General features: G+C 34.0%; 2 protein-coding genes across 2 annotated transcripts; both read right to left on the reverse strand.

The window, feature by feature from the left end:
• Window positions 1–1,434: 1,434 nt before the first annotated feature.
• On the reverse strand, window positions 1,435–5,805 carry LOC123918927 (TNF receptor-associated factor homolog 1a-like). The gene is made up of 9 exons (XM_045971104.1): window positions 5,742–5,805; window positions 5,577–5,636; window positions 4,857–5,022; window positions 4,640–4,779; window positions 4,453–4,564; window positions 4,121–4,273; window positions 2,279–2,626; window positions 2,005–2,087; window positions 1,435–1,796 (listed from the first exon to the last, which is right to left on the reverse strand). Exons 2-8 carry the CDS (start codon window positions 5,596–5,598, stop codon window positions 2,039–2,041), a joined length of 990 nt encoding a protein of 329 aa, XP_045827060.1. The 5' UTR covers window positions 5,599–5,636; window positions 5,742–5,805; the 3' UTR covers window positions 1,435–1,796; window positions 2,005–2,038.
• Window positions 5,806–7,058: 1,253 nt separating this feature from the next.
• Window positions 7,059–12,198, reverse strand: LOC123918928. The gene is made up of 10 exons (XM_045971105.1): window positions 12,024–12,198; window positions 11,246–11,690; window positions 11,009–11,124; window positions 10,026–10,791; window positions 9,303–9,752; window positions 8,932–9,120; window positions 8,600–8,827; window positions 8,057–8,393; window positions 7,771–7,954; window positions 7,059–7,676 (listed from the first exon to the last, which is right to left on the reverse strand). The coding sequence occupies exons 2-10, from the start codon at window positions 11,663–11,665 to the stop codon at window positions 7,199–7,201; spliced, it is 3,168 nt and encodes a 1,055-aa protein (XP_045827061.1). The 5' UTR covers window positions 11,666–11,690; window positions 12,024–12,198; the 3' UTR covers window positions 7,059–7,198.
• Window positions 12,199–13,378: the final 1,180 nt, after the last annotated feature.

Consider the following 13,378-nt stretch of genomic DNA (forward strand, 5'->3'; position numbering starts at 1 on the left):
ATGAAATGTTAAACTGAAAACCAACGATTATTGATATCAAAAGTAAATATTCTTTAAATTGACTCTGACTAGGACAAACATCAACAATCATAATAATGTTGAATTTTATCAATACATTCTTCATCACCAGTTTGCAAGGAATAAATGACTTTGTTTACACCCTTAGTTACGTGCTTAAACAAATACTTGATACAATTTGAGCTTGATACTTCATGATGACGATTAGGTTATATATATGGACCAACACTTCAATTGTCCAACTTGACATCATTTTTCACAACAATAACACCTGCACCTCGACGCCTATATACATGATAACCATTATCATTGAAAGACATCCAACTTACAAACTTTTTTAGGATAAAACTTTGAACAACGACGATACTTGGAGCAATTAGAATTAGGTCTTGCAAACCCATAAGGTCCATGAATTATGAAACTTGTCACTACATAAAATAATTTCAGAAAGAACTATTTGATCAGGTAACTCGGAGAATATTACTAAATTAATAGACTCATGGATTCAAGTTGTGTATTGCCTCATAGAGTAGTTTCCTTTTGTTAACTAAATTAATTAATAATTAATAGACTCGGGGCATATTACTAAATTAAAAGGGTGACAAGAAATTAAGTTGTATGAAGCATTTCATTTTGTTAACTTGGTTTGATGTAAATGAGAAATTTCTTTATAGTTTACCCTAATAAAATATTCGTACATAAATCAGCTATATAGAAGGGATATTTTATCATTTATTAACAATTTTCTAATGTTTTTATAGGAAAAAACCCCATATCTTCTAGACTAGAAAAGTAAAAATATATTTGAGGTCCATTAAACAACGCTTGATTAGATGTGTATTTATATTTTGTTATATTTGGAGAATATTTTAATTTCTGCAAGTAAGTTCTATATTTGGAGAAGATTTTAATTTCTGCAAGTAAATATAGTACAACCAAATGAATATCTAAAGAAGTTCTATATTTGCATCATAGAGTAGTTTCCTAAAGTCAGTTGAGTTATTTAAAGTGAGGAGTTAAATTATTGTATTTTTTTTATCAAACAATTTACTATCCAATTGTAAACTTTCCGGTTAATGGACAAGATGGCCAATCTGAATCACAATGGCAACTAGGGTTAGATCATTTTCTTTTGGGAAAATTTGAGGTATCTTAGTACACACATAAATGCGTCCCAATGAGCTTATCAAGGGGACCCCATAAACTGTGACTTAAGATTTGGACATAAGCCTAAGATAGTGTGGAGGGCCTGAATTAAGAGCAGTTTTTTATTCTTTTCCATCGGAAATGTAGATAGTTTGCAATCTAACATTTTGCACTCACTTATCAAGAGTATATTTTCGCTGACATATGAACATGCCAAATGGTCGGCTAGCTAGTTCAATATCAAGAGCTCAATTCTCTGTCGCATGCATATTTGAAATATATGATAATTATTATCTCAACAAAGAACGTAGTAGTGTTCAGCTACGCCCTTACATAGAGTAGAGTACAAGAAAGGAAGATTCAGATTTCTTTCTGATCCTTAATCATGAGGACACAATTTAGGTACATCATCTTTCCAAACAATATTTGAGAGAACCTTCTAAAGAACATGTTCTTGTTTAACTGTTACTTTCTAAATAGGTAGCTACTTCATACATCTCATGACCAGTTTTTTTTTCTTTTCCCCTTACATATGTTCGGTGGATTGTCAAACACAATGCTTCGCCTACATTTTTCTTTCCTTTTTTGTTCGACTTCTTTTCAATTTGAAAGAGGGTAACTCAATTTTATTCCTGCATCCATTAAATAAATAATTAGAATATGATCAGCCTGAACAGTCTAGCAACACTATTGTATCACACTTTTATTAACTAATTTTGCCTATTGTATCACACTTTTATTATCAACTAATTTTGCCGCAGCCACAGACAGTAGAGTTTCTATCAAGTAGTTAACAAAAATAAGAAAAACCCATCTATTTACAGCAAATATCAAGTTTACCTTTTGCTTCTCAAATTTTTTTCATGGACTTCTTTTAAGTTCGATCGAGCTCACTTTGAGTGAAGTTCTTCTCAATTTTATTCCTGCATCCATCCATTAAATAAATAATTAGAATATGATCAGCCTGCACGGTCTACTGGATATCATGCCAAAAGCCTAGCAACACTATTGTATCACACTTTTACTATTAACTAAGTTTTTAAATTAACCAGTCACACAAATACTTAATATAAAGAAACAAGACCCAGGTCAATAAATAAATCTTATATGGTACCTGAATAGATAGTCCAGAACAAATATTTCCACAATCATGCAACCAAACTGTGTGACAATGGTTGAATATATAGGTTTATACTCTTTACCAACAACCCTTTTAAATAGGGATGGCACATCATCATCAACCAACTCAAACAAATCTCCCTCAATTCTGACAAACTTAACCGCAGTATTGTTAGCATTTATTGATTCATAACCATCGTATAATATCTCCATTAGCAAAGGAGATGTCAAAACAGCATCTAAAAAAAAGTGATGCACCAAGGCTTCCTTAATTACATCTTCCTTTTCACAAATCATTTGGCCCATTGAAAATTGGTCACTTTCTTCAATGAAAGTACAAAATCTGCAAATATTGAAAAATCTTGTTAGTCAATTAGCAAACAAAAAATTTGACGGAGTGTGACGCCCTTTTTTTGTTGAATAACAAAACATGGGTTTCAAAATTTCATTTCTCATAAATTAAGAGTATCACATTTAAATTCACAACATTTGTACAACATAGACTCCTACAAAAACATCAAATACAAACTTAGACTCCTACAACGTTTGTACAACATTTGTACTGTGGAAACAGATTTACTTAGCTATATTGTTCCTATCCTTCCACAATTCACGTTTTAGTCGGTGGAGTCATTTTATGTAGTGGTTTTCATCTCTCCGTAAGGATATTAAAGACACCTCTTGTGCATTTGAACAATACTGATAAATTCCCTTATGTTTTACTCTTCTTCCATGTACATCATGGTATGCACATACAAAAAAACCTTAGATTTTCTTATATCTAATATTTAGCTTCCCAACATTTATTTTTTAAACTTACCAAGTTTTAATCCTTTAGGAAAACCATAACTTAATTACACAATTCGTCATTTTCTAGGTCCCAATGTTCCATGACTACATACTTGTAAACTTCATCACAATTACACTACACAAGTTCACTAGGATCAATAAAATTAGTATGACATATGTGTATAAGAGAAGGGGTAAAATGGGAAGCAAAGAAGAGAAAGAAGTGGAACATGTGAAACCATTAGTCAATGGGAGCAAAAGGAATGATGAGCTATTGATTTGAGTAACTAAATGAACACGTGGCAGCAGGGGAATGGAGGAAAAGATTGACCCAAGGGGTGTGAAGAAGAGCATACTGGTTTTGGAGATGGAAGTGGGACTGGAATAGTGAGAACCATTCTCTTGGTGATAGTTTATCGTCTTTGTAAATTTCATTACTGCAAGTAGATTATTAATCTATCCATTGTTTAACATTGCAGTATTTATAAGGGAATTTATCCCACAGTTCACATAAAAAATATCACTACTTGCCACCATTATTTGTTATATCTTTTTGCTACTATTATTTGTGTCAATTATTTGGCATTTCGAATGTATGCTGATCTGTTTGAAATCAGGGTATCATCAGATTCGAATGAAAGATGGTGATATTCACAAGACTGGATTTTGAACTCATGAAGGCCATTATGAATATCTCGTAATGGCCTTTGGGTTAACAAATGATGAATATCTAATTAACCAAGACATTGCTTCAAAAACAAAACAAATAAAAAAAGAAAGAAAAAAACGAATCAACTAAGACATGCTGCTAAACATAGAATAGCATATGTTCATAATATTTATTGTTTTCTGCTTACGGGGGACTAATGACGAGACGCTTACTCGTTCCACCATGTATTAGTAAAATTCAAATGGTAAGACCATACACATCTATTAATTAAATTAACAATATCACCTAAGTTTGTGATTCTTTTGTCAACTCCATAATAATAAATAAAATATCATTTTCAACTTACTCGTAGAAAAGAAAGAAAAAAAGCAAAAATACCTTGGCCACTTATTTTCATCTTGAATCAGGCTCTTCATGTTATCTATTGTCTTCTTAAAAAATTTAGAACAAATTATGTTCACAATATGCATTTTAGTCAAAAGAAGCTCAACTCGATACTTCTTTACAAGGAGAGGCTGGAAGACATTTTCTCTGTGCATTAAAAACAATCATACAATAGTTGCATGGAATTCAGTGACACCCACCCAATGCCTATAATTAATTATTGGTCAATATACTTACTAGTAATATGGTAAAAATTCTATGAGTATATTGACCAACAAGTACAGTAGAATGAGATTGAGATTTCTAATGCATACAGAAGGACTTACCCAAAAATCTGAGTCTGCAATTCTACTTTAACATTACCCTCATCGTCAAGAAAACCTTCTTCACAATGAAATGAATACATCGGATAACCATCGCAGAGTGAGTGGAATCGATCTGAATAAACTCAAATGAAATAGTTAGTGTTAGTAAATTTAAAAATAATAATAATAACTTTATTTAAAGAGCTACCTGAACATTGAGTTAGCATGTAGTCATGGGGGTGAATTATCGCTACTGTGTTGAGTGCATAAAATTTCAACATTGGATTGTTGTCGTCAGGAGATAACTCAAATTGCAACGAGGTTCCAACATGACTAGCTGCGAAAGTCCTGTATTATTGGCATATCAATCTTTACAGTTAATCACTCTTGAATATATAAAATAGAAAATTAAGAAAGTTGAATACCATTTATAATCTCCGAGTATAATGACTTTAGAATTGTCATCGTCATCGCCATGCGGAGGATAATTCGGCTTTAGTATGAATGATTCTTTTTTATATAGTTTTGACGCATCACTACGATCTTCTTCATCATGTTTTTCCAAACATTTCCGAATTACATTACGAAAATCTGATAGAGAGAGAGAGAGGACAATAAGTATGAGTATCATCCTTGTTCTGCAAATTTTCAGTTTAAGTAAAAATAAAAATTCAACATTTTTTTGTTTTTTTATAAAAGAATAATTCCATCAACAAAAGAGTACTCAATTATTAAATGGGGAAAGGAAATCGGAGCAGCAAAAGAGTAACACAAACTTTTAACCTCAAGGGTTAAATCTGCCAAATCCAGAATGTTTCTAACTTCTAAGCATAACAAAAAATTAATAGAAACATTTTACTAAAAGGTTACAAATTTGAATTTCTCCAAGAAAAAAACTGCAAAATAGAAAAGAATAATAATTTATCATAGTTGGAGGGAAACAATGCTTTAAAGTGCAGTGTCTAGCGTAAAACAAATCCATGGTTATAACCATCACATAAATCGAATGAGATTGCAGAATCGAATGAAGAAACATAATAAAACCCTAAAACAGATTTTGCAGAATTTCATTACGAAAATCTGATAGAGAGAGAGAGAGGACAATAAGTATGAGTATCAAAAGCAGATTTTGTTGAGATGCTTACGAATTTCAAGCTCCTCCTCCATCTTTCTTTCAAAATCAAAAAATTGTATGAAATTTTCTCCTGTTGAAACAAAACCCTATCTCAATACAATACACATGAACACTATAACATGAAATTGATTAATTAATAGAGATTATAATAAGATTCAATTCAAGAGCTCAATACCTGCGTTGTCGCCGCTTCTCTCTCTATTCTTACGATCGGATTTGCTAAGAAAACTATTATTAGGGTTTAGGTTGATTTATAATATAATAATAATTTGGATTTGGATTGGGCTATTATTTTTTATTTTTTTGAAACAAGAGTGGGCTTTTATTAGTAAGTGCAGATATAGCTTCTACTTTTGAAAATTGCTCTTTAGGCTCACTTTAGTTGCACCCACACCCCCCAAAATCCCAAAATATCCTCAATTTTGGAACTAGGATAGTTTGGGTTTTATATTACGAAATTGAAACAATTTCTTTTCTTAGGGTGTGCTTGGTTCAATCAAGGGGAGGTGAGGTCGGGGATTTTAATGAATGGGAGAGGAAGGAATGGGAGGGGAGGGGAGATCATTTAATTATTTATATGTTTGGTTCAATCGAGGGGAGAGAAGAAATTTAATTGCAAAGATGTTTGGTTCATGAGAGGGAGGGGAGGGATGATAAAACTAAATTACCTTTTTTTCCTTATTATTTTACAAGTCTCATAATTTAAAAAAAAAAATCACTTTATAAATAATTAAATTATATAAAAACCCAATAGACGCGAAAACTCCACAAATTAAATTATTTGTTGATAATAACATTTTGATCTTGATGATCAATCTAACCTAATATATATATATATATATATATAAACGATAAATACATACACAGTGCAACGAAGAAAAAACAAAATCTATAAAACAGATTATATATGGATGACGATAGAAAAAAAGAGTTTTGTCATAACAACTCTTTAGATTGAAAAAACAAATAGCATGTTAGCAACATAAATAAAAAATATTAAAGTAAGGATGAATTTGGTATTTTAAAATATATACAAAGATAATTATATCAATATAATTCAAATTGTAATAAAATATATTGCCTCCCCTCCCCTCCAAATCTCCTCAATTTGGGGGAAGTAAAAATTGAGTTTACGAGGAATTTTGCTCCCCTCCTCTTCCCTCCCCTCCCCTCGAAAAAAATAAACCAAACACATAAAATTTAAAATATTCCCCTCCCCTCCAAAACCCCCGAACCAAACAGACATGGTATTAGAATGGGAGCATGTTGATGCACCATATAGTTTTTTGTGGTAAAATTACCAATCATATATAATAGGCAATTTAAATAACTCAAATATCTATTTACATATTTGATCATTACATCAAAAGCATTCTGCTAGACACAGCCATATCACTAATATTTACAAGAAGCTAAGATAAACATCTTACAACTTTATGATAAGATTAACAATCATATATTAGCAATTTAAATAACTTCAAATACCTATTTACATTATATCAAAAGCATTCTGCTAAAGACAACCATGTCACTAATCTTTACAGGAACCTAAGATAAACATCTTACAACTTTACACACTCCTATGTACATGTACGTGTGTAATATTTATTCATGTACTTGACAAATTTATGTTCATATGTTATCAGTCAAATATTTATACCATGGCCCGTGAACACCAACTGATACAGTAGCTGCTACAATCAAAACACGAGCAGCTTCCACTACCCTTTCCGTCAGAGCACCAGCCCCGACTTTCAGTAGTGTCATTTCAGCTAATTTCCTCCCACGGGCACCAGTTCCCCCGAGTACAACTCCGCGCAAAGCTGAATAGACAGCATTGAACACCCTCTCAAACACAGCATCTCCAGCTTGTAGGCTCTTTCCTAGAATTCTGCCAGCAACTGCCTTTCTGGACTGAACCTTCCCTGCATCTTCACCATCAACTGATGGCAGATTGCAAATCACTCCTACAATATCATCAATATCAGCATCTTCAACACGGTCTAACAGCTCCAATAGTTGTACTGCACACGTGGACACTGCATTTTCCATATCTGCAGAGCTTGCTACTGCCTTTTCACTTAGAATGATCTGACGGCATATAAGAACACTGCGATTCCCAAAATAAGAGACATGTTACTAATATCATAATTGATGTACCATCTAAATAAAAATATAGCCTCTTGACAAAAATAATCATTTACCTCGTAGAAATCACAATAATCTTCTGAATTTGAGCCTGAACAGACCTTAGTCTGGAGAAGTTAAGAGATAAAGTTTCAGGTAGATCGTCTCGTGTCAGACCAGATATTCCACTTACTAATTTTAGCAAACCAAGCCTCACAGCAAGATCAACTGTTTCTCCTTTGCATTCTGGTTGCTGATCACCTGATCAAATAACATACAAGCAGGTATCAAATATGCGTCTGCCTCAAAGTATGAACAGCTAACAGAAGAATCAAAAATTAAAGTTTCGTCAATATATGGAACCTTGAGTGTTTGAAACATCGGGAGAAAAGAACATTGGACTGCCAGTACTTTTGAGCATAATATTTCCACCAGTTCGGAGAGTAGTTGAAGGAAGCCATGCTTGGGATGAATTATCAGCCAATGCTGAGGAGGAATTCACATGTTCTACCCATTCCTGGTCTTTAAAATTCCAAGTAGATGAAAGCCATCTGAGTGTTGATGGAAGAGAGGCACTGGCATCAGATGGAGATCCGTATTTGTTTGCAAAGGCATTCCTAAGGTAGTCCACACCAGCAGGTCCCTTAAGCAAAGGCTCCATTAATCTTATGCGTGCTTTGCTTATCTCTCTCTTAAGAATCTGTCAAAAGATTTATCATGTCACATAACATACAACCAAAGTAAAACAAATATTAAGATTCCAAGTCAGCTTTGTCTACAAACAAAACAAGAAAAGAAATACACATATAGTAGTGGTGTATTCAAAAGTGATGCCCGTGCATAATCATCAAGGCTGCACCTGAATAGATCAAATAAATTAGAGTTATAAAGGAATGATAGACACACCTGAATCTGTTCAAGGACAAATTGCAAACCCTTGACCAAGGCTACAACACATGCATTGTTTGATTCATCTCTAGAGTGGCACATTTCACCCAACTCATTGAGTAATGCCTTGTGTTTGGCCTTTATTATCTCCTCATTGGCTGGGGCGGAAAGCTTCTGCAAACTGACTAGTGAAAACTCGAGAATTTTACCAAGGTAATTGACATCCAGTTTACCAGATTTAAGTACCTTTAGATACACAGAAGACAAATATAATCAGAAATCATAGGAGAAATTATAGTTAGGTATATTCCAATGATGCGTCTAACAGGCTCGTGAAAAGAATATGCTACCTGAGAAAGAATATCTAAATCAATGGCTGCAATAATATCATCCTTCCAGCTTATTGGAGCCATCTCACAAATTTCATCCCTAACTTCTTCCATGAGTTGAATAATCTGGTCATAGTTGGGCTGATCTTGCTTAACAGATTCCATAACACTGTCCCAAAAGGCCTTCTCCATTGTCTGCTTGATTTTCCCCTGCCAGATAAATAGTGAACGAGAGTTGGCAAAAGGATTGATTCTATATTAAAAAAACTCTTAGTCGGAGGGATAATTTGAACAAAGTGTCAGACAGCAAAGGCATCAGGCAGAACCCTCTTACTAAAGATTCATCCAAAATCAACCATCAGTTAAATGGAAACAAACAAAGATGTACTTACCTCAATGCTGTTTTGAATGTGATCAGAAACATCAAAGTCATCAGCAAAACTACGGTGATGCTCGTGGAGAAATTCATTTACGAGAACATCATTGGGTGCTACAATCTTTTCTGCGGTAGTACTGAGCTGAGTATTTGAACTGGTAATAGGTGAAGAGAAGCTTGACTCTATGGGGGAAGTGTCGGTCTCCTTAAAAAGGGAGCGAACCACCCGGCTTGTCTTATTGCTCTTATTTGAAATATTGCTTTCACTTGTGCCTGCAATAGTAGTAACTGGAGTTGGGCTTGGAGACATGTATTGAGTCATTGGAAACCCCACTGGGCTTCCGCTATCCTTTACTCTTATGTATCTAGATCTTGTTTCAGATAGTGCACTTTCCATGCGCTCAATCCCGGCATCTCCACTCAGATGCATCACCTTTTCTCTCAAAAGTTTTTGATCTTCAGAGACCTGTATTATAAAACATAGAAGAAGATAAAGTTAAAATCCTCTCTTGCAATAATAATAAAGCCAAGTCATACTTTTCAGAATTAAAATGTAACCGGGAGAAGAACATGCTTGAGAAGGGAAATTTTACTAAAAAAACAGAAGCTAATTTTTTTAAGTCTTGATATCTTAGTCAGTTTTTGAGGCCATTGATGTTCCATGGCATTACTCAAAAAGTTCATCAATAACAGCTATTGTTCAAAAGGAAAACTCATAGCTATTGACATGGGAAATTACCTGATGCTGAATAGCTTTCATATCATGACTAATACCAACTCCTTCTGGAGTTAACTTGCAAGTTTGAATCATAGAAGCCTCTAGCTGGCAAGCTGCCCTAACCAAATCATCCTCCAATGATCGAGCATCCTTAACCTTCCAGACCACAAAACAATTCAAATATGAGCACCATGCTTTATCAAAAGCAGCAAGCTGGGATCTGAAGGTACATCGGTTCATAACAACTGAGGCAGATTCGTCATCAGAACTTTCAATTGGCCCCTCTAGTATAATCTTCATCAACAGCTCGAACATGTGGACAAATTCTTGAGCAGACTTGGCCAAAGCAATCTCGCGTTCGCCCATTGTACTGAAAACTGCATCTGGGTGGCCCAGTATCATATAAGCACAAAGAACAACTCTCACTTGATACCTTGATAACCTATTATTTGTCTCCTTGACTAAATCTGCCTTTTTTGCCAAGCTTCTTGCAGAACTCCTAGGAGTAGCCCTTTTCTTGGGGGACACAACCCGTTTAATAAGGTGATCAATGTTATCCAAACTAGAATAATAACTGGCAGGAACAACAGCTGTAAACACTCTGAGGCGGCTTTCAAACCGGTCCAGCAAAGTTTTCACAGTCTGAAGAGTAGAAGCTGATTCAATAAGAAGAGCAAACTGCTCAAATGGCAATGACTTGACAGATTTCTCGTTGATCCCCAGCACAGAATATGCTTTCGTTAAGGCAAAGGTTGTTCTCTTCTGCTTCAAGAATCGCCTCCAGCACCTTAAAGAAGTAAATAATCAGGATAAGTAATATAGTAATATCCAGTAAAACAGACTTTAATACACCTATTGCACTTCAGTTTTGAAGAGTACAAGTTTTGCCTAATAGATGAAATAAAACATTGCAAACAGTATTAAGGCCTTCTCCAAAATGATTACAATTGAGTAAACCAGTGACAATAAACCTAACAGAATATATGTATTCAAATGCAAAATACCTTGCTAGTTTTCTAGAAAGATATTCTGCCTGCTTTGACATTGTAATCCAATTCTCCCATGCATAACCACGCAATCTTCCCCTGTGCCTGAGATATTCAGCTCTTTGCCTTTTTGCCTGATCAACATAAATTTGGAGACTTAAATTATACAAAAGCAAAACTAAGGCCACCATGTAACATCTGAAATTTTTGAAGCAGTGAAAAGGAACTCAAAAAACAAACAAACTAACACCATACCCTTTGTAATCGATCTTCCAACTCGTCCTTCTTTTTCCTTCTCTCAATCTCACGCTGGTGAGACACAGACTTCGCCACATGTCTCGCCTGCAAGACTTGAGCATGCGCCCTTTTCTTCTCAGCTTCCCGCAACCGAAGTCGTTTTGTTTCAGCAGCAGCTCGTTTTTGGTGAATTGCAGCACGTACACGCTCCTTGTATTTGCTCTCTCGAGTCATTCTCCTCATCAATGACTGAGAAGACCTTTCTCTAAGAGATGCCCTTCTTTGCCGGTGAGCCTTTAGGATAAGCATCCTATTAGCCTCTGCCTGCTGAACACGTGATTCCACTTTTGTCCCAAGCTTCACACGTTCATTTGCATGACGCATTTCAACTCCATTTTTCGCTGCTTGACGCAGTTGATCCTGCCTTGCTAAGCGCATCTGGGCCTTTGTCAAAAGGCTCAACCTGTCAGGAAAGTAAAAAATCATCTTGATTGTAAAAATAAAGCACAAGTCACGTGATCGAAAAAGAAATCAAGTCTCTTTCATACTTTGAGAAATAACTTTTTAATTATAAAAACAATCAGATACCAAAATAAGATCATGATGAATATTTAACTGCATCTTGAACAGAATCAATTTTTATATCATTGGATTGGATTATTAATTTATTATAATTTTATTATATGTTAAAATTTTACATGTATGTGCATATGATGTATCCCTTTTAGTGCTTCTATTTAGTTGCAGTGAAGTACACAACACAATACCCAAGCATTCAACCTAAAGGGAAACCCACCTCTTCTGTTCAGCAGCTTGCAACTTCGCCTCAAGTCGCTGACCAAGATCCTCGTCCTGAGACGAACATCTTGAGGGGCTTCTCGGCTTTGCACGTGCCTTGCTTGAAAGTTTCTCATAGTATTTCTGCAGTCAACAGAAGTTCAATCAATTAACAGAACAAACCAAACTCAATAACTAAAAATTAAAATTCAAAAAATAAATAAACAATTACATGAGTAGAAACAGAGACAAAACTTAAAAAAGAAAAACCAACAACAAAAACAGAGTAGTTGCCTTACAAGAAAAGAAACTGTCAGTATGCTCAAATGAAAAGGTAATTAATGCCACAATGAGTGGATGTGATGTTTTTGTTTTGATGCCCACCGGTGGAGGAAAAAGTCTGACCTATCAGGTAATATGATTTATCAAGAGGACTTGATTTATGGCCTTCTTCCTTTCTCATTCACAAGTAGACTATAGATTCAACTTTTGTCCATTTTTATTATTTTATCTCAAACAGCCTTGGTATTATGCATTGCACGACAAAAATATTCAAAATCCACCAAAATTTAAAATATTTTATAATTTATGTTTCTTTCAGATGCACGAATATGAAAAGAGGTACGAAGTCTAGATTAAATGAAAGTAGTTATGAAATAAGGCTATTGAAGTTGAGTTCAATAATTCTTTCAAAACCAAATATGAACCCAAAAAATAACAAACTTTCCATTAATAAAAAAAGGAAAATACTAATCACTGTCATCGGACACTGGTTAAGCATGTTAAAATAGAAATTTTGTTTCGAAATGCGTGCATTCAATGTCTTAAAAGTATAAAAAATTGTATTTTAAATATAAATTTTATTTTTTATTTCCTTTTTGGGTATGCTTAACAAGTGTCTGAGAGGACCGTTTAACATGACCCATAAAAAAAATAGGTGAATTTTTTTTTGGTAGACATCTTATTTAAACTAGTACTAGTACAATTGTTGAGGTGCACAATTTTAATAAATTCATAAATAGTGGTTATTAATTTTTCTACATTAAATACTATTTATGAGCCTATTAAAATTAATGTAATGCTAACTGGTGTCCGGGGTGATGATTAAGAAAACCAAAAAAAGAAAGTTTTAAATTGAATATAACAATTTTTAGATTTTTAAGGAGTTGACTGCATAAATTCCAATGTCATGATACTATATTTAGTTCCTTAAGCAGTGTTCCGGGACACTGTTTAGCATTTTCCTTAAAATTATTTACATCATGTATTAACGGTGTACTGATACACATTCAGATAAGATTTATACCGGAATGTTAAAAAAAAAAAATATATATGCTTGGACACTCTTTACTAGTATTTTTTTATTTAAAAAAG

This window comes from Trifolium pratense, linkage group LG3, assembly GCF_020283565.1.
Source record: "Trifolium pratense cultivar HEN17-A07 linkage group LG3, ARS_RC_1.1, whole genome shotgun sequence".
Classification (NCBI taxonomy): Eukaryota; Viridiplantae; Streptophyta; class Magnoliopsida; order Fabales; family Fabaceae; genus Trifolium; species Trifolium pratense.

Bases quoted from the DNA above. Each gene is read 5' to 3' on its own strand.
- LOC123918927 (XM_045971104.1), bottom strand. From the start codon at position 5,598: ATGGAGGAGGAGCTTGAAATTC. The intron at 4,274-4,452 runs GTAAGTCCTTCT...TTTAATGCACAG, and splicing joins TTGCAGACTCAGATTTTTGG to AGAAAATGTCTTCCAGCCTC. The intron at 2,088-2,278 runs GTACCATATAAG...GGATGGATGCAG, and splicing joins GTTCTGGACTATCTATTCAG to GAATAAAATTGAGAAGAACT.
- LOC123918928 (XM_045971105.1), bottom strand. From the start codon at position 11,665: ATGCGCTTAGCAAGGCAGGATCAACTGCGTCAAGCAGCGAAAAATGGA. The intron at 11,125-11,245 runs GTATGGTGTTAG...TATGTTGATCAG, and splicing joins TGGAAGATCGATTACAAAGG to GCAAAAAGGCAAAGAGCTGA. The intron at 8,394-8,599 runs GTGTGTCTATCA...ATCTTTTGACAG, and splicing joins TTGTCCTTGAACAGATTCAG to ATTCTTAAGAGAGAGATAAG.